General features: G+C 51.0%; 1 protein-coding gene across 1 annotated transcript in view; it reads left to right on the top strand.

Annotated features, from left to right (window-relative positions):
- The window catches only part of SMARCC1 (SWI/SNF related, matrix associated, actin dependent regulator of chromatin subfamily c member 1), a 68,050-nt gene that overhangs the window by 15,764 nt on the left and 32,551 nt on the right, over positions 1-19,735 (top strand). The window contains exons 7-19 of the mRNA XM_058809703.1: positions 628-697; positions 1,902-1,977; positions 3,883-4,008; positions 4,375-4,493; positions 5,043-5,167; positions 5,815-5,874; positions 6,495-6,532; positions 7,805-7,926; positions 8,865-8,936; positions 12,454-12,567; positions 13,295-13,448; positions 13,912-14,025; positions 15,688-15,747. Coding sequence (XP_058665686.1) covers positions 628-697; positions 1,902-1,977; positions 3,883-4,008; positions 4,375-4,493; positions 5,043-5,167; positions 5,815-5,874; positions 6,495-6,532; positions 7,805-7,926; positions 8,865-8,936; positions 12,454-12,567; positions 13,295-13,448; positions 13,912-14,025; positions 15,688-15,747 — 1,250 coding nt within the window. The remainder of the gene's footprint in view (positions 1-627; positions 698-1,901; positions 1,978-3,882; positions 4,009-4,374; positions 4,494-5,042; positions 5,168-5,814; positions 5,875-6,494; positions 6,533-7,804; positions 7,927-8,864; positions 8,937-12,453; positions 12,568-13,294; positions 13,449-13,911; positions 14,026-15,687; positions 15,748-19,735) is intronic.

The raw sequence follows: 19,735 nt of genomic DNA, 5'->3' as shown, positions 1-19,735 counted from the left end.
CCCAAGTTGCACAGACATAAAGAAGTCCCTTCCCCACGTTCCCTGGCCTGTGCTGGCCACTAGATGGAAGTGCTCCCTGCAGTTTGCAGGGATCAGGGATGGTGTGTGTCTGTCCCTGTGGCAGCAGCAGGCTCAGCCTTCTGTGTGTCTCAGGCTCTGAGCCCCAGGTCCGCAGCCCAAAATTCCAGCAGGGATTGGAGATGCAGGTTCACATCCTTGGGGGTTTCTCCTGTGGTGCTTCTCTGGGCTCTGTGCTCAGGGTTTGGGTTGCAGGGTTTGGTACTTGAGAGCTGTAGGGATGGATGGGGTGTTGGGAATTGTTCCCTGGCTAGAGGGTGGGCAGGCCCTGGCACAGGGTGCCCAGAGCAGCTGTGGCTGCCCCTGGATCCCTGGCAGTGCCCAAGGCCAGGCTGGACAGGGCTTGGAGCACCTGGGACAGTGGGAGGTGTCTCTGGGACAGTGGGAGGTGTCCCTGCCATGGCAGGGGGGATTGGGATGAGCTTTAAGGTCCCTTCCCAGACCCCCTTTAGCAGAAGGGTTTGCAGTAACTTCCCTCTGACTCACTGTGGAAAGTGAATTGTTGAGCTTCTCCCTCCACATCTGACCTGGATCTCGTTCCCTTTGCAGATGAGTGGTTGAGACCTGTGATGAAAAAGGACAAGCAGGTGCTGGTACATTGGGGCTTTTTTCCAGACAGGTAAAGATGGCTGGGGGGAAGCAAACCCTGAGTTTTAACTGTTTGTTGATGGAAAAGTCTTTATCCCAATGTGCAAAGCTTGAAAGGAATTAACCATTGATGTAAAACTGCAATATCCACACCCATCTGTGACACTGGCAGGTGGGTGAGGCTGGCAAAAGAATTCTTCTGCAGAGCCACAAGGAACTGGTTGGAAAATGATTTTAAAGCTGGAATGAGCCTTTCCTTAAATTTTAAAGGGAGAACTTTTAAAGGGAGAACCTGGCTGTGCTCTGACAAAGAGATTTACTCCAAGAGTTGTCTTCAGTCAGGTGCAAGTGACTGTTAAAGCATCCTTTGAGGAGCCTGCCCTGTGCTCTTGGAACATGTTGAAATTCAATGTGTGGGCTGATAGAAACTTCACTGTATTTGCAATAACTGGTTTCTAAGCCCAGGCTATGGAAGATCAATCAAAGCATTGATAACCCAGTATTGACTTCTATTTAATTAACTTTTTCAGGCCACTGAAATCTGTTCACACACTAAATTCCTAGGATCTGTCTCACATGGGGCTTTCAATGTAGGACAGCAAACAGTAATCACACTGAAGGTTTTTATTCATACAGATGAAGAGCCTTTCAATATTTCTATATTTCTATCAGTAGTCAGGCTTGTATTGGTGTTTTTAAACCAGGTACACACAAAACAGTGTAAAGCTAGGAATGCTTTGTGCACATCTTTCCTTGCACCTGACTCCTTCCTGTTCCTCAGCACCTGGTGTTGGTTACAAAGGACTGTGGCTTTTGCTGTTCCTCACTGCAGTTTGTTAATAAATAGACTTTTGAGGGAATAATGTGGAAGAGTGAATATAAATAACGAGAGGTTTCTAGGGCAGGGTGCAGCTTCCTCCCTTCCAGGAATCCAGTAGCTCTTGCTTTGAAATCACAAGAACAGGGAGAAGTGGATTAAGTTAATGGCAGGGTTTGGTTGGGTGACTCAGAGCTGCTTTTACCCCCTGCATCCCTCCAGACTTGCACTTGGAGCTGGAGTGGTTCACTGAGAGGATTTTAACTTTTAACGTGCATTGGATGCCCCAGGGCCCGCCCTGTGCCTGGTTCTGTGGCACAAAGCAGGATTGTTCCCTGTGGGAATGAGGGCTGCACGTGCCAGGGCTGCTGGAAAACCATTCCTGGTGCCTGAGCTGCTCTCTCCTGACCCTCCCCAGCTACGACACCTGGGTCCATGCCAGCGAGATCGAGGCGGAAATCGAGGATGCTCCCATCCCTGAGAAACCCTGGAAGGTGAGTGTGCCTCAGGCCCTGGAGGGTGTGTGAGTGTGCCTCAGGCCCTGGAGGGTGTGTGAGTGTGCCTCAGGCCCTGGAGGGTGTGTGAGTGTGCCTCAGGCCCTGGAGGGTGTGTGAGTGTGCCTCAGGCCCTGGAGGGTGTGTGAGTGTGCCTCAGGCCCTGGAGGGTGTGTGAGTGTGCCTCAGGCCCTGGAGGGTGAGTGAGTGTGCCTCAGGCCCTGGAAGGTGAGTGAGTGTGCCTCAGGCCCTGGAGGGTGAGTGAGTGTGCCTCAGGCCCTGGAGGGTGAGTGAGTGTGCCTCAGGCCCTGGAGGGTGTGTGAGTGTGCCTCAGGCCCTGGAGGGTGAGTGAGTGTGCCTCAGGCCCTGGAGGGTGAGTGAGTGTGCCTCAGGCCCTGGAGGGTGTGTGAGTGTGCCTCAGGCCCTGGAGGGTGTGTGAGTGTGCCTCAGGCCCTGGAGGGTGTGTGAGTGTGCCTCAGGCCCTGGAGGGTGTGTGAGTGTGCCTCAGGCCCTGGAGGGTGTGTGAGTGTGCCTCAGGCCCTGGAGGGTGTGTGAGTGTGCCTCAGGCCCTGGAGGGTGTGTGAGTGTGCCTCAGGCCCTGGAAGGTGAGTGTGCCTCAGGCCCTGGAGGGTGTGTGAGTGTGCCTCAGGCCCTGGAGGGTGAGTGAGTGTGCCTCAGGCCCTGGAAGGTGAGTGAGTGTGCCTCAGGCCCTGGAGGGTGAGTGAGTGTGCCTCAGGCCCTGGAGGGTGTGTGAGTGTGCCTCAGGCCCTGGAAGGTGAGTGAGTGTGCCTCAGGCCCTGGAGGGTGAGTGAGTGTGCCTCAGGCCCAGGAGGGTGAGTGAGTGTGCCTCAGGCCCTGGAGGGTGAGTGAGTGTGCCTCAGGCCCTGGAGGGTGAGTGAGTGTGCCTCAGGCCCTGGAAGGTGAGTGAGTGTGCCTCAGGCCCTGGAGGGTGTGTGAGTGTGGCTCATTCCTTCCCAGGATCCCTGTGCTGGGGCAGTTGTTTTGGCCCTGCTCTGGTTGTTCTGCACTCACTGTGTTACCCTGGCCATGTTCTGTGTGTGCTCCTGGAGTCTCAGCAGCCCAGGCTGAAAGGACTTTGCAGTCTGTTCCAGCACCTGTAACTCACTGGAAAACAGGATTTTGGGGTATAAACCTTACTAGGAATAGTCAGAATTGTGTGAAGTATTAATAAATCAGTAATAAATTACTGTAAAGCGCCAGAAGGTTTCTCAGCTGTGTAAAACAAACTCTCTGAAGGTGGATGTTATAATCCTGACAGTTAGCTTTGTCCCTCCAGGGAGTGGCCAACTCTTGCTCACATTTGGTGTTTGTGGCACACCTGCCAAGGGGCTGTGTGTATTTAGGAGGTTTTGATGGCAATTTTCAGCATGCAAAGAGCACTGGTAACCCAGAGCTGCTGACCCAGCTCTCAGAACTGACCTCCCACTGCTGGAGGACTGAAAATGGTTGAGGAACAGAGGTTGAGTCCTGGGACTGTTGAGGTCTGGGTCCTGTTCATCCTTTGTGGTCCTGCCCTGTGCCACTGCCAGGAGTGTGTGTGACACCAGAGGGGTTGGGACACTGCAGGAGTGTGTGTGACACCAGAGGGGTTGGGACACTGCAGGAGTGTGTGTGACACCAGAGGGGTTGGGACACTGCAGGAGTGTGTGTGACACCAGAGGGGTTGGGACACTGCAGGAGTGTGTGTGACACCAGCGGGATTGGGACACTCCAGGACTGTGTGTGACACCAGAGGGGTTGGGACACTCCAGGAGTGTGTGTGACACCAGAGGGATTGGGACATTCAGGCCTGGTGAAGCTCCAGGAATGTCCCTAACCCTGGGAGGTCTCCCATGGAGCTGTTTCTCCCCAAAGCATCAGCCTGTCCCTGTCTCCTGTGTGCAGGTTCATGCCAAGTGGATTCTGGACACGGATGTGTTCAATGAGTGGATGAATGAGGAGGATTATGAGGTGGATGAGAACAGGAAATCCGTCAGCTTCCGCCAGAGGATCTCCATGAAGAATGAGGAGGTGAGGGGGGACAGCAGTGTCCTTTAGCTCTGCATGCACAGAGCTGGGAAAGGGAGGGATCCAGGGAGGGATCCAGGGAGAGCTCAGAGCCCCTGGCAGGGCCTGGAGGGCCTCCAGGAGAGCTGGAGAGGGACTGGGGACAAGGATGGAGGGACAGGACACAGGGAATGGCTCCCACTGCCAGAGGACAGGGATGGATGGGAGACTGGGAATTGGGAATTCCTGGCTGGGAGGGTGGGCAGGCCCTGGCACAGGGTGCCCAGAGCAGCTGTGGCATCCTGTTTTGGGGTGGGTTAAGGAAGGGTGCAGCCTCCAGCCCTGCAGTGGGAGAATTTGGGGGTAACTCAAAGCTCTGCTCCCTCCCAGCCCGTGAGGAGCCCCGAGAGGAGGGACAGGAAAGCAGCAGCCAGCACAAGGAAGAGGAAACACTCCCCTTCTCCACCCCCCACTCCTGTGGAGTCCAGGAAAAAGACAGGGAAGAAAGGGTGAGTGTCTGCAAGTGTCCAGAGGCCTGGAAATTGAGGTGAAATGAAATGAGGGAGAGAAGAAATTCAGGAAATGCTTATGGGGAGTGCTCTGTGACCTGGAATTCTGGAATTATTTCTGGATAGGCTTGAGGGATTATTCCTGGGCAGTTTGTGCAATTCCTTATTCTACCAATATTTTACCCAAATAAAAACCTAATTACTATTACTTAAATAGCAATTAGGAAGTTTTTAATAGTAATTAAAAACTTAATTACTAACTATGGGGTATTATTTGTGGGTATGGAGGAGAGCACTTCAAAGCTAAAAATTCAGGTGTTTATGGACCTGTGGGGCTCTATTGAGACAAAACTGGAACTTTATCAGGAATGAGTTGATAATCTGAATTCCTCCTCCCGAGTGTAAAGCCTGAGTTGGGGTCTGTGAGGAAACATGGGGCTGATTCTGCCCCTGTTCCCAGAGTGGTTTCAGGAGGGTTTGAGCCCCTGTCCTGGCACTGAGCACTGTCCAGGAGCACCTGGCACAGCCCCTGTGTCTGCTCTGTTCCAGGCAAGCAGCTCTCTATGGCAAGAGGAGGGGGCAGAAGGAGGAGGATGAGCAGGAGGATCTCACCAAGGACATGGAGGATCCCACCCCAGTGCCCAACATAGAGGAAGTGGTACTTCCCAAAAACGGTAAAATGTGGGAACACTTGGGGCTCTTTGAATGTTAGAAATGAAACTGCATTAAAATTGTGTCTATATTTTGTCAAATCTTCGAATACTCCGTGGCCATGGATCTCTGCCCATAAATTTATCTAGTCAGGCATGTAACAGCTGAAAAGGGCAGCTGTGTCACCTCCTTTTGGCCTTTTAAAATACAAAACTACGTTTATAAAAGACACTTTTAAAAATAGATCTGCAACAATCTGCTGAAATGTTTCCTTTCACTGGCTCGTGTTGGGGGAAATGGAGTTTTCTGGACCAAAGTATTTCCCTGCCAAGCCCCCAGAAGAAGGATGTTAAATGAGTGGAAAATGTGCTAGTGTCAAGTGCTTTTAGTCCTTTTCAGGGCAGTGTTGGTGTGGGCAGTAATAATTCTGGGAAAAAGAATTCCTTCAGCATCCCTGGCAGCAATAATTTGGGAGTCTCTCTGTTTGGGTGATCCTTGGATGTGCACTGGAGCCCTGCTGTGTGTCGGGCAGGGCTGTGAGGAGCTGGGAGTGCAGGGCAATGGGACAAACGGGCCCTTGTGCTGCTGTGACCTCCTGAAGTGCAGGCAGGGCCCAGGGAGCGGGGCCAGGCTGCAGCTCTGCTGCTCTCTCACCCCTCTGTTCTTGCAGTGAACCCAAAGAAGGACAGTGAGAACACGCCCGTCAAAGGAGGAACCGTGGCAGACCTGGGTAAAGCCCTCACCCTCAATCCTGCTTCCAGCCAATATTTTAGCGTATATCTTAAATATTTCTAAATCTCTTCATTTAAAAAGCAATCTCTACTTCTGCTGTTTCGTTGAATTAATTCATATTTCATACAAATGCATGTTCCAGTGTATACCAGCTCTTCACTGCAAGGCTGTTCCCTCATAGGCTACTGTTACTTTTATTTTTTTAACATGACATACAAGCTCTTTTCTAGCAGAATTATTTTTTTTACAGGGAATCAGGGTAAATCACAGGTTCCCTGAGCTTTGCTGAGCCTTGACATGAGATACAAACCTGTATCCCATAAGTTATTAAGCAAAAGTCATCTAAGACACTGGGAAAGGAAGTAATTAATTGTGGATTCTGAAGTGTTGAGAAAGTCTAATTATCCTTCCTCTGTATTCTTACCTGTTCCCTGGTCTGGGATAGGTAAAGGTGTAATTGCTTTAGTGATGTGGGATCCACTTTGTTTCCCTCCTCCCTTCCCTTTCCTTCCCAAAGAAATTAAATGTCCTTTCCAGTTAAACAGTTGTGTTGCTGGAAAGGCTCCTGAGCATTTAAATGAGGTTATTGGTGTAATTCTCAATGTTTTTACCTTTCAGATGAGCAGGATGAGGAGACAGTGGCGACTGGAGGAAAGGTAACAGCACCTGCTGCTTCCTGAATGTGGTAACAGCTGAGATTGTACAGTCCCAGATGGTTTGGGCTGGAAGGGACCTTGGGAAGCACCCAGTGCCAGCCCTGCCATCGCAGGGACACCTTCCCCTGTCCAGCCTGGCCTGGGACACTGCCAGGGACCAGGGACAGCCACAGCTGCTCTGGGATTTCCATCCTGGCCCCTCACCAGGAACGATTCCTCCAGTACCCAACCCTGCCCTCTTTCTCTTTGAAGTCGTTCCCTGTGTCCTGTCAATACCTTAGTCTGACCTTCAGTAACTTCACCTGAACTCATTTTCCAATGGTCTATGAGATTAAGATCAAATCAGTGACTGACAGGATGGAGGGTTTGTTATTACAGAGCTCTCCAGGTTCTGTGGATGACTTGGTATTTTTAAATCTGGTGTATCAGAAAGGAGAATGAGGAGACAGATGCTGAGTATTTTCCAAGAAGCATTTTTCAGAGAGAGGTTTTGCTTTGTTTTTTGGTTTTAGCACTAAATCTAAACCCTGCCTTGGCTCCCGGATCATTTCAGTAGAGCTGCAGGGGTAGTTTCTGTATTGAATTGCATTTGTGGCATGCCAGGCACTATTTTTAACAGATGTCAGATCCCTGAATGTGTTCACAGTGATACCTTGTTGTCTTTGGGGGAGCTCAGATAAAGATCTGATCACAGATAACGATCCATTATTGATACCAGTGACTCCTCAGGCTCTGCCTGTGGCACTTGGCTATTTTTAATGCCACTCAATCAACACCTGAGGTGTTTTGTACAGTTCTTGTCACGTCCTGACCCTGTTTTGCTGCCTCCTCTGTGCCCTCCTCATCATCACTGGGGCTCAGCAGTTGGAACTTGAGTTGCAGAACAACAGCTGTTCACAGGAGGGTCAGTGGAGGGGGCCCAAAGCTGTCCCTGCTCCTCGTGGGGGTGTCACAGAATGTGGGCTCAGGGACCCTGTGCTGCTGTCCCTGCTCATGGGGGTGTCAGAGAGTGTCTGTGGGACCCCTGTGCTGCTGTCCCTGCTCGTGGGGGTGTCAGAGAATGTGAGCTGGGGGACCCTGTGCTGCTGTCCCTGCTCATGGGGGTGTCACAGAGTGTCTGTGGGACCCCTGTGCTGCTGTCCCTGCTCGTGGGGGTGTCACAGAGTGTCTGTGGGACCCCTGTGCTGCTGTCCCTGCTCGTGGGGGTATCAGAGAATGTCTGTCGGCTCAGGGACCCCTGTCCCTCATCCTACTGTGTCCCCTGTGCCCCAGGAGGACGAGGACCCCAACAAGGGTGACCAGAGCCGCTCCCTGGACGCAGGAGAGGACAATGTCACCGAGCAGACCAACCACATCATCATCCCCAGCTACGCCTCCTGGTTCGACTACAACTGGTGAGGGGCCCTGGGCCAGGGGGGTCCATGGGATGGTGGCTGGTGTCTGGATCCTGTTCCCCAGTGAGATCTCCTGTGGAAAGGCTGCTGGGGAGGCATTCAGGGAAAGCAGTCAACCACACTCACCGTGGCCAGCTCAGTGGGGAGAGGCAGCAGGGCCTTTTGTAGGGCCAGTTCCAGCAGGGTTTATTTCAGCACAGCCAAGGGAAATCAGGGACAAAAGAGCTGGCCATGTGCTGTGCACAAGGTTAGGTGTGGGAGGGCACAGGGGTGGCACAAAGGGTTCAGGATGGGCACACATGGGGGTGGCATTGCCCTACAGGGAAGGCAGGGCAGGCAACCAGGGGTGCCACAGCCAATGAGGGGACAGGGAAAGGAGAAACCACCAGAATTTGGGACATATGGGGAAAGGAACTGGAGTGGTTCATGGTGGTGTGCAAGACTCCATGGGGAAGTCTTCTCCTTCAGCCTAGGTGGGGAAAACTCTGTGGGAAATTGTTCCAAGGCAAGGCCCTGGGATTCCCCTGAGGGGGAAGGGGGAAACATTCAGAGGATTCCACAGGCAGGCTTCACTTGGTTCTGTTTTCTCACCAATCAGCCTGGGAGCTGGAGGAAGTGACTCTTGTTTAGGTCTGGTTCCCATACTTTGTGCTGAAATCTTTCTGGCCCTTCTCAGGGGCTGGGAATGAGGAAGAGGATTTCAGACAGGTTTTGCATATGTTGATTTTCCTCCAATTCTCACCTTTATTCCTTTCTCTCTTCTCTAGTCCTTGTCTGACCATTCTGTGTTTATCTCTACTCCTGAAAGCCTTTTTTGTTTTGCTTCAGAAGTTGAGTTTGAGGAGAAGTCAGGGATTCTAGAGGGAGGGCACTTGTGGCAGCCTGGAATCCTTGGAGTCAAGGCTGTTTCAGGGTCTGACACTGAACTTCTGTTGCAGCATTCACGTCATTGAGCGTCGAGCGCTTCCAGAATTCTTCAATGGGAAAAACAAGTCCAAGACTCCAGAAATGTGAGTGAAACCTGGGAATGTGGGCAGGATAAAGGAGCTTCCCATCCCATAAATCCTGTGGCCACAGCTGGGTGTGTATGAGCCTGATACTTCCTGTAGGGACAGAGCCACTGACAGTGTTTGTTCATTGTGGTGGTAGAGATAAAAGTTTAAACATCAAAGTGGTATTTACCACTGGTTATCCAGGTAAAATAAAACTACTTTCCCCCTGGTAATACTGGAACAAATTCTTCAAGTCTGTGTGGTACAAGAGGTGATCACTTCCAAAGTCATGTTAAAATGTCATGAAAGGGTAAAAGTGGAACAATCCTGCTTATTCCTCCCTCTCTCCTCATGCCATGCTCTGTTTCTGCGTTTCTGTGTGTTGTAGATCCTGTCTCAGGCTGTGGAGTGAATTCTCTGGTTTGAGTTTGGTTGTTCAGAGTGATCTTGAAAGGCCATGGATAAAGGAAAGATGTTCAAAGGCTTTTGAACAATATGCTTGTTTCTATTAAAATGATCCTAAACCTGAGATTTCACACCAAAAAATCCTGGATTTGGACACCAGTGTGTGCTGGCCAGTGTGGGCAGTGGGACTGGCCTGGCTGGGGTCACTTTGTCCTGGTGTCAGATCTTGCCTTGGCTCCAAAGCAGCTTTTGGGCGTTTTAGAAGGTGATTTTTCAATCAAGGACTACAGGAAGTGTTTGAGGTATCCCCTCATTGTCCTGATGTCACCTGGTCCTTCATTGCTCATACACAGCATTCCATGGGATTCCAGGATGGTTTGGGCTGGAAGGGACCTTAAAAAACACCCAGTGCCACCCCTGCCATGGCAGGGACACCTCCCACTGTCCCAGGGTGATCCAAACCCTGTCCAGCCTGGCCCTGGACTCTGCCAGGGATCCAGGGGCAGCCACAGCTGCTCTGGGAATTCCATCCTAGCCAGGAATTCCCAATCTCCCATCCATCCCTGCCCTCTGGCACTGGGAGCCATTCCCTGTGTCCTGTCCCTCCATCCTTGTCCCCAGTCCCTCTCCAGCTCTCCTGGAGCCCCTCCAGGCCCTGCCAGGGGCTCTGAGCTCTCCCTGGAGCTTCTCCTCTCCAGGGGAACATTCCCAGCTCTCCCAGCCTGGCTCCAGCCCTGCAGAGGTTGCAATCCCTGCAGAGTTGTCCTTGTGCTGGAATCTCCCACCTCAGGTGTGGCTGTTGGTCTGTGGTGCTTTGGGTCTGATAAGGAAACAGGAATTAGGGACTGTCCTTTCTCCTGGGGCCCTGGTGGTGTTTGTGCTCTGCCCCAGGAGGTCCCTGGGGTGCAGCCAGGCTGTCCCTGGGCCTGTGCCAGGGCAGAAACAGCTCAGGCTGGCATGGAACAGCAGCTTCTGGCTGGAGAAAAGGGGAGTTCTGAGCTCTGAACAAGGCAAGGCACTGGGAAGTTGGGATTGCTGCTCCTTGGAGCCTGCCTGGACAAAGCCCTAAGGAACCTGGTGACAATTCCTGGTTTGAGCAGGAGCTTGGCTCAGACACCCCTGAGGCTCCTGGCACCCCCAAGGATTCCCAGTCCTTGCTCTGCCCTCCCAGCTTCTCTGCATGTGGGAGTGCAGGGGAAGCACAGCTGGAGCCCAGAGCCCCAGCAGGGCTTGGGGACAAGGGGCTGTGAAGATCTTCTTGTTCCACTCCTGCCATTCCAAAATGGGTTTGTTCCAAGGCTCATCCAGCACTGCCTCTGTTCCAGCAGCTTTTGCAGTTTGGGGGTTTCTCAGAGTGAGAGGCAGCAGGCAGCTGCAATGGGGAAGGAATGTTCCTCTCCTGGTTGTCGCTGCAGGCCCAGGTGCCCTCCTGCAGCTGGCATCACCAATCAGTGCTCCTGCCGCTCCTCCCTGGGCTGCCCCTGCTCTCTGCCTGCCATGGGAGCAGCCTGGGCACTCCTGCCACTCCTCCTGTCACCCTGGAGATCTGGTTGTGGGGCCATTGTGGGGTTGTAGGAGCAGCACATGGTCCTGGCTCTGTGATTTCTTTTGGGATAAAAGAGGAACATCCCCCTGAATGGAGCCTCAGCTGAATGTTCAGGCCAGAGCACCGTGCTGGAGGAGCTCACACAGGTTCATCCTTGTGACAGCAGTGCCTGGGGTGGCCCTGGCTGGAAAGGGATTCAGATAAATCCTGCTGGAGCTCTCACTGCTGCCAGGGTTTAGCTGATGGCTCCTGGCTCAGAACCATCTCCCTTCAGAACCAACCTGGGGATGTTTCTGTCTCGTGCTTCTCTCTCCTCCTCCTGATGTGACCTTTGCTAATCAATACTAATTCCTGCAGCCCAGACCTGTTCTGGGCAGGTTCTTCCCCTCCTCCCCAGAGCATTCAGGAATGTTCTCAGTGTTCCTCTGTGGAAGAAGCTCCTTTTTGTTTCCTGCCTCCCAAGCATCCCACATGGAGCCAAACACCTACTCCAGCAATTTTCTTCCAGCCAGTTGCACATATGATCTGGTCAGGAGGAAGATGTGGGATTTTGGCAGGGACATGTGCTTGCAGCATCTGCCTGCTCAGGCCTTGCCTGGATGATTTATATTTTTGGTTCCCAGCTGCTTCACACACTGCATGTGAAACATTCCCCCCTGGAATTTTCCAAAGGCAGAAATCTGCTTTAAAACCACTGTTTTAAACACAGCTTTGCATTGGATACTCACTAAACAGAATCCTGCAGTAATTTGGGTACAAAAGGACCTTAAAGCCCATCTCACTGCACCTGCCTGCCATGGGCAGGGGCACCTTCCATAGTCCAGGTTGCTCCAAGCCCCATCCAGCCTTGATGGTGCCAGCCTGTCTGTGGCAGATGGGGTTTGTTCCCTCTAAAGAGCAGGGCTATCAATAATTTTATGGCAGGTTATTTTCTTCAGGATAATTTATACTAGGAGGCATCAGTATATTCCAGAATCTTACTGAAATGGGGGAACCTCTGAGGGATTGTTTCTGCTCCAGCCGTTCCCAGCTGTTCTGGCTCTGGGCTCTTGTCCTCTGCTTTTCAAAGGTTTTTTCTTTTCCATGTTGCTGTTCTCCAGCCTTTTCTGCCTCATCCCTTCATCCATTACAAACTCCACATGCAGCCACAGCGGTGTTCCATCCACTTCTGCTTTTCTGTGCAGCTTTTTTCCTTCACACAGGGATGCAGCAGGATTATTTATCCTGTTCCTGTGTGAAGACCAGACGCCTTTATTTTCATCCTGCAGCTTCTATTCTGTTGTGGGGATATTTGCTCAGTGACCAAGCTGCAACAGATAATTGTGTGATTTACAATTTCAACATGTTTCCATGTGCTGCTGATCAAAACACAGGGGAAAATCCAGAGTGAAGCAGTCTGGAAGAGTGTGAGAGTGTGAATTCCACTTTACCATTGGTTTTGGTGTTGATTCTGAAATTGTACCAATGAAAGAGATCTGCTGGTGTTTCCTGGTCAGAGATGGGTGTTTGAGGGTGTGAGTGTTGAAATGGCTGCCCTGAGCTGTGGAGGAGCTGGGGGACACAGCTGTGGCTGTTGTGTTGCAGATACCTGGCCTACAGGAACTTCATGATCGACACGTACCGGCTGAACCCGCAGGAGTACCTGACCAGCACTGCCTGCAGGAGGAACCTCACCGGGGATGTCTGTGCTGTCATGAGGTGACAGCCTGCCCTCTGGGGACCTTTGGGGTCTGGGTCTTTGGGGCCTGCAGCTTCTGGGCATTTCCAGGCATCAGCAGCATTGTGGAATAACTGAGGGTGGAAAAGTTCTCCAAAGATTGAGCCCAGCCCATGCCCTGTGCCCAGCACTGCCCTGAGTGCCACATGCAGGCCTTCCTTGGGCACTTCTAGGTCACTTCCCTGGGCAGCCCTAACCCTGAGCACCCTTCCCATGGGGAAATTCCTGCTGCTGTCCAAGCTGCTGCCCTGGCCCAGCCTGAGGCCGTTCCCTCTCCTCCTGTCCCTGTGCCCTGGGAGCAGAGCCCTTTCCCCCTGGCTGTGCCCTCCTGGCAGGAGCTGTGCAGAGCCACAAGGGCCCCCTGAGCCTCCTTTGCTCCAGGCTGAGCCCCTTCCCAGCTCCCTCAGGGATTCTCCAGCCCCTGCCCAGCTCCATTCCCTGGACACACTCCAGCCCCTCAGGGTCTTTCTTTGTTGCGCAGAACTGGACACAGTCAGGCTTTGGTTTATCCATCACACTGCACACACTTAGGTGTGCACAGAGCTCCTGCTCTGGGATTTGTTTTGCTCTTTGGGATTAAGGAAGGACTAGAGGAGCTCCTGGGTCTTGATTTGATCCAGCAATATCAGCTCCATCCTTTGTCCCCTCCCACACGAAGCATGAGCAAACCTTTGGCGGCAAAGGCTGGATCTGTGCTGTTTCTCTCAGGGTCCACGCCTTCCTGGAGCAGTGGGGGCTCATCAACTACCAGGTGGACCCCGAGAGCCGCCCCATGGCCATGGGGCCCCCCCCGACCCCCCACTTCAACGTGCTGGCCGACACCCCCTCGGGGCTGATGCCGCTGCACATCCGCACCCCGCAGGTGAGCCTGGGGCTGGGGCTGCCCTGGCAGCAGGGCTGTGCCCGGCTGGGAACTGTCCCCTGACAGCTGGGAACTGTCCCCTTGCTGAATACCTGGGAAATGTCCCTTGGCTGACAGCTGGGAAGTGTCCCCTTGCTGAATACCTGGGAAATGTCCCTTGGCTGACAGCTGGGAAGTGTCCCCCTTCCTGTCTGAGCAGCTGGGGAAATGTCCTCTTCCTATCTGCCCAGCTGGGGACAATGTACCTTTGCTGGACATCTGGGGAAATGTCCCCTTGCTGCCAGCTGGGCCCAGCATCTGGGGCAGTTCTGTGCAGAACCACTCCCACATTGCTCAGACATTGTTTCAGTGTCTTGGGCTTGTGTTCAGCTTCTCTGCCAGTCCATGTTCTGTGGGGTATTGGTCTGGAAACCCTGGATAGCTTTCAGTTGCTGCCCTTCTCCCCTGTAATGTTTGTTCCCAGGTTCCAGCTGCCCAGCAGATGCTGAGCTTCCCTGAGAAAAACAAGGAGAAGCCAACTGACTTGCAGAACTTTGGCCTTCGCACTGACATCTACTCCAAAAAGACTCTGGCCAAGGCAAGTGTCCCCTCCAGCTCCCTGTGAGCTTTGTTGTCCCTCAGGTGTCCCCCACGCTGTCCCTGAGGTGACTTGTGTTGCTCCTCCACTCCTGGTTTGGATGTCTCCCATCCCTGTGCAGGACACTATGGTGGGAGGTTGTGCTGGATTCTGATTTCATGGGAATAAAGCCATGGACAGCATCCCAGAGCAGTGCACACTGCCAGCCTCAGATGCCAAGCTCACTGTGTCCCTGCATGTCCTGCTGGAATGGCTCAGCAGCAGCAAGCCACCCAAGGATTTGGGACACAGAGAGCTTCCAGCAGGATCTCTGCCTCTCCTGGTTCCCAGGGTGACACTCAGGGACCCCAGTGCCCACTGCTTGGGTGTCCTGGGGGAGTTGCAGGGGGTGTTTGGGCACTGTCATTGCAGGGTGTCACACAGGATAATGAAACTTGGGGGACATCATTGCAGTGGGGTGTTGATTCCACAGCCTCCTGCTTTTCCCTGTTCCCTGTGTGTCCCTGGAGGTGCTGTGGGAATGCCTCAGCACAGCCTCCAGTGGGAACTGGAACTCTCCAGAGCTGGGCAATGCCCCTCATGGGTGACATCAGGCTAATTCCATGCCATTGGTTCATTGTCCTCAGAGATCACTGTTTAAACCTAAAAAAATAACTATTTAAACACTGTTTACCACTTCAGACCATCCTTTAGAAACCCCACAAACCCAAACCAGTTCTCGAGGTATTTTTTGTAAGGTTGGTCCATCTCACATTTCATGGATTGACTGTCTCACATGTTAGGGGAGGTATAAATGCTCTCCAAATTGATAAATCTGTTGGTGGTTGTGGGCTCTGGCTCTGTTTACAGGGGCTGTGAACTGGAGCAGGTTTGTTGGCTGATTGCCCTGTTTGGTTTCTGTGTGCTGGGGCTTTGTGGAGAGCAGCAGTTGGGTGACTCACATTGATTAATGTTCTGTGTGGGTTAATGAGCTGTTTGAAATGCATCTGGAGATAACATTTATTATCCTAAATAGCCTCTTCCTCTCAGTCTAGCACAGAGCCATCCAGTGGTGCTGGTGTTCCCTGGGAGCAGATCCTGAGCTGCTTTTGTGCTGGGTCAGGGTGTCACAGGAGGGGAGGCTCCACCATGAGTTTAGAACTTTTATCCAGGCTGAGCAGTTTATTAGGAGCTGCAGATTTGGGAGCAGCAGCCCTTGGAGCAGATGATCCTGCTGGAGTTACTCTCCCTTCTCACATAGCTCACCCCCCTGTACAGAGTTATTTCTCTACTGAGTTACTGATGAACTTGGAGATAAATTCACTTATTTTGGACCAGCCCACATTGTGCCCAGCCCACTCTGCCTCCAGCTCTCAGAGGGGTTTATTATTCAGGAAAACCCTCTGTGCTGTGTGAGCAGGCACAGATCACTGGGAGAGCAGGGTGCAGATCCCTTTGCTTTAGCTCAGAAGGTGTAGTGGAAGTTGGGGTGTGTAAACCCAGCTGTGCCTTCACTGAGGAGTAAATCATGGACCCCTGAATGGGGTGAGCAGCTGGAGGGGGAGGTTTGGGTGGATCAAATCACAGCTTCTTCCCCTTTCCTCCTCAGTGTTTTCTTCTACAAGGTTTTGTGAAAGAGATCCTGTGTTTCACCTGCTTTTTTTTCCCTCCTGTCTTTTGTAGAGCAAAGGTGCAAGTGCTGGCAGAGAATGGACAGAGCAGGAGACACTGCTGCTGTTGGAGGTGAGTTCATGAGGCCCAGCCAGGAGGGGTAGATCAGGCTTTAAAAATCCACATGTGCATTTTTTGGGGTTAAAGAATGACTGCCATTGTGGCTACAAGAGTGTTGCTACCAAAAAGAGATGGCAGGATCATCTCTGTGAGAGAGGGGCTGCCTGTGTCTGAGGTTTGCTTCAAACGTGGACCTGCAAGCCAGAATATAGCATTTAAGAATTTTGTATAAGTCAAGAACAGGTTTTGTAGTGCAGAGAGGTGCTTTCATTCAGCAGGACTCACTGACAGTGTGAATTGATGTCACTAATTCAAATAGTGGTAAATAATTCAGGTAAAGGTTTGCCTGGCCCTCAAATAAATACTTGGGAGTTTTGATTTCCAAGCTATGCCATAGCTCAGGGAAACAGGTCATTTTGGAAGCTGAAGTGGTTGGGAAACAGTTGAGGCCACGGAGAAGGGAAGTTCTTCGATAGCTCCTTCTTCCCATCTGTCTCCTCCTTGTTTTCCTGTAGCTCAACTTGGGGTGTTCTTTGAGCTTTTTCTGGAAGTCTACCAAAAAAAAAATCCTGAGATGACTCCATGAGGTGCCTTATGGTGCAGGCTGGTGTCCCCAGGTGGCTTCCAGGGAAGCTCTGGAGCACATGGGGATGGGTGGATCTCTGGAACTTCAGTGGGGCTGGAACCCTCCGAGGAGCTGCAGAGGGTTCTGGGCTCTCACATCAGGACAGTTTCTCTCTGCTTCAGCACAAGAACAATCTCAGTGGCCTGAAATAATTTAAAGTGCTGCCACTTCTGCAAAGAAAATATCTTCTCCCCAGCTTTGCTTTCACAGGAACATTTTCCTGATGTAGAGGCTGCATGGCTGATTTCTTTCTTTTAAGGTAATTCAGAGTTCTGAGAATTCTAGTTTGGGGCTCTGTTTTTGTTGGGTTTTGTTTGCAGAGCTCAGAGCAAACTGCAATTGCCTGGTTGTTACAGCTTTTTTGTCTTCCCATGTGTCAATAAACCCATTGAAAAGTTAATTTCCTGGGGAAAAGCCTGGAGGATGGACCTGTGTCAGTGCCAAATGAGCAGCTGTGATTCAGTCTTCACACATATGGAGTGTGGTCATGAAATAGCCAAAATCTCCCCTTTTGTCCTATTTATTTTAGGTTGATATTCACTGTTTAGCCAATACTTTTCTATTGGCATGTGGAAAAATTTTGCTTATAGGGTGTAAACAGCTGTTTTCCATGGCATTCTTGTAAGGAGAAACAAGGCTAATGTCTTGATATACTGACTTCTTTCCTTTTTTATTTATTTAAGTATATAATTTAAATATCTAATATTAATAGTACTGTTATTTAAAATTCATTGGTTTGTATGTTTTTAGCTTATGGTCATACACTTCATGCTATAGCCCAATGAAATAATCCAGTGACATATCCTGTGTTTAAAACAAACCAAAACCCCCCTAAACCTTGAGATTGCAATTCTGTTTAATGAGTTTAAATTAATAATGTTTTTGTTCCTCCTTTTTCATGGACTTGCTCCATGAATAAATCAGTAAAGAGTATATCAGTTCAAGCATAAGTAATTCTGCTGTAACAAGCCAGCTCAGTCCAATTAAATCCTCAGGGTAGCTTTGGGCAAATAGATAGGCAGCGAAGTTCCAAATAATAAATCGTATCTGAAATATAATTATTGGCCTTCTGCCTGTTGACTGAATAATTTGGGGAAGGAAATAGAGCTTTCCTCCCCAAAGCAGCCTCCCTGCACAGCCCTGTCCGTGTCCCCACGGCTCAGGCAGAGTTAAATGCATTTTCAGCTATTTTTAGGAAGGACATTTATTGCGAGCGAGGGTTTGTCTGGCAGGAAAACAACAGACGGGGAAGGAGGAGGAGCAGAAAGCAGAAATTTGGGAGTTGAGAAGCAGAGCTGATCTCTGTGTGCCAGTGGGGTTAAAAATGGAGATGGGGACTGAGAGCCCAGAGGTGAAATCAAGGAAAGGGAAATAAGGGCTGAGCAGAGAATAAATATCTCCCTTGAGTGTGACTGAGCTGAGCGGTCTGTCCTCTGCTCAAGCCCTTGGAGGCCCCAGGGGCAGGAGAAGGGCTCAGCAGGGCTTGGGGATGGTGATTCCCTGCTGGGGAGCACGCTGGCCAGTGCAGCCTGTCCCAGGTCATTCCCAAGCCCAGGGCTCTCCTGGAGCTCTCCAACCCCTCCTGGTGCTGCTCGGGGTCTTCAGCAGCTCCTGGGTGTTCTCCCCACCCAGCTGGGTGTCCCAGCTGACCCCACCTGCTGCTGGGAGGGAAGGAGCAGCGAGCCAGAGGCTTTCTGTAGACAACCTGGGGGTTTTCCTCTTCCACCCTAGTTAAGCACTGAGACCTGGCTGGGAGAGAGGAACTTGAGCCAGGTTTGAGCTTAAATCACACTGGGAAGTGCTGCCGCTGAGGCAGCTTGGGCATGTCCCTCCAGTTTGATCCATGGTGGATCTCTGATGCCTTTGGATTGAATTATCTGTCCTTGCAGCCAGTTTGCTTCCACGTCTTTGCAAACAGGAGCATTTTTGCAAACATTTTCCTGACCTCAGCTGACCCTCTGCAGCCGCAACGTGCCTGAGGGCCCCGTGCAGGTCAATATTTTGTCCTTGAGGAATTCTCAGAGCTTCTGTTATAGCTGAACAAATACTAAACCACTTCAGAGCTGCTCTGAAGACAGCAGTGTGTTTGGAAGGGACGTTAGAGCCCATCCCACCCCACCCCTGCCATGGGCAGGGACACTTTCCACTATTCCAGGTAGCTCCAAGTCTTCTCCAGCCTGGTCCTGGTGTTCCACAGAAGTTGGTGTGTGTTCTGGGCCCTTCCCAGATGGAGGAACTCTGAGCAGCAGGCTGGTGGCTCAGTTTGGATCTTCCTCTTGTCCCTGGGAGCTTCTGAAACCCCAGCACAGGAACGTTGTGTCCCTGTGTGCTCTGCTCTCCCACCTTGGGCGTGTTCTCCTCGGGACCTCTGTCAGATCCAGCTCCAAGCTCTCCCTCCCTCTCCGAGAGTTCAGTCAGTCTGGAAGGTTGAGATTTCTGGGAGTTCTCAGCTTGTGGGAGGGATTTACTTGGGAAAACTAATTTTCACACTGAACATCTTCTGCCAGAAACTCAAATGGGTTTTTTTGCCTTTTCTGGGTGACTGCACCATGAATCCTCTCAGAAATGTAAAAGTTAATGGTTCAGGATATGTCAGTATTTATTTTATACTGTCCAGATACTGCACTAAAACAATTTTCAAGGAGAAAAATGTCTTGTTAAGGAGTAATAATTTATTAGGCTGTGACTTGGACAGTTTTACAGGATTAATGTGTTGGTTTTTCAGGAACCTAGTGCAGGCCTTCAGTAGCTCCTTGCTGTTGAATTGTTTTAAGACTTTTATTGAGGAATTTTAAAAATAACTGGAATTCAGAATTATGTCTTTGATATGATCTGCAAGTTCTTACTTTATCAGGTGTCTTGTCTAGCCAGTAAGGATTTGTTAGCCCTGACTTTAACAGAAATTACACTGTGCACAGCTCCTGCAGAGCTGATCTCTCCTGGCTTCAGGGTGTGGGATAGATTTCCCTCTTTTCCCCTGGTCTATTGGTTTGATGCTTTTCCACTTCCATAGCATCTGTTGGATCTAAAGACTGGATTCCACCATCACAGCCAGGCCACATTTGGAAAAAGAAATAGAGAAATAGATGCTGTTCCTGCCCCAAAGAGCTTTCTGTGTTCAGAGAGGGAGCAGAGAGAGAGTCCTTGGGGGGAGTGCTGGGAATTAAAGGATTGTGAAACTTGGTAGGAAAGGCACATTTAGTTCTCTGTGGAAGCAAAATGGGGAAACACCTACTATGCAAATATTAGTAATTCTGATGCAGTACCAGCATCCACTCCTATGATGATCCCTGTGGCTTCAACGTCACTGATACCTCTGGGAAATTCTCACATTTCTTACGCAGATAATTTTGATGCCAGAAAACACCCATTTTC

This window comes from Ammospiza caudacuta, chromosome 1, assembly GCF_027887145.1.
Source record: "Ammospiza caudacuta isolate bAmmCau1 chromosome 1, bAmmCau1.pri, whole genome shotgun sequence".
Taxonomy (NCBI): Eukaryota; Metazoa; Chordata; class Aves; order Passeriformes; family Passerellidae; genus Ammospiza; species Ammospiza caudacuta.
Note: the sequence above shows the minus strand (reverse complement) of the source record. Positions and strands in the feature narration are given on the sequence as shown.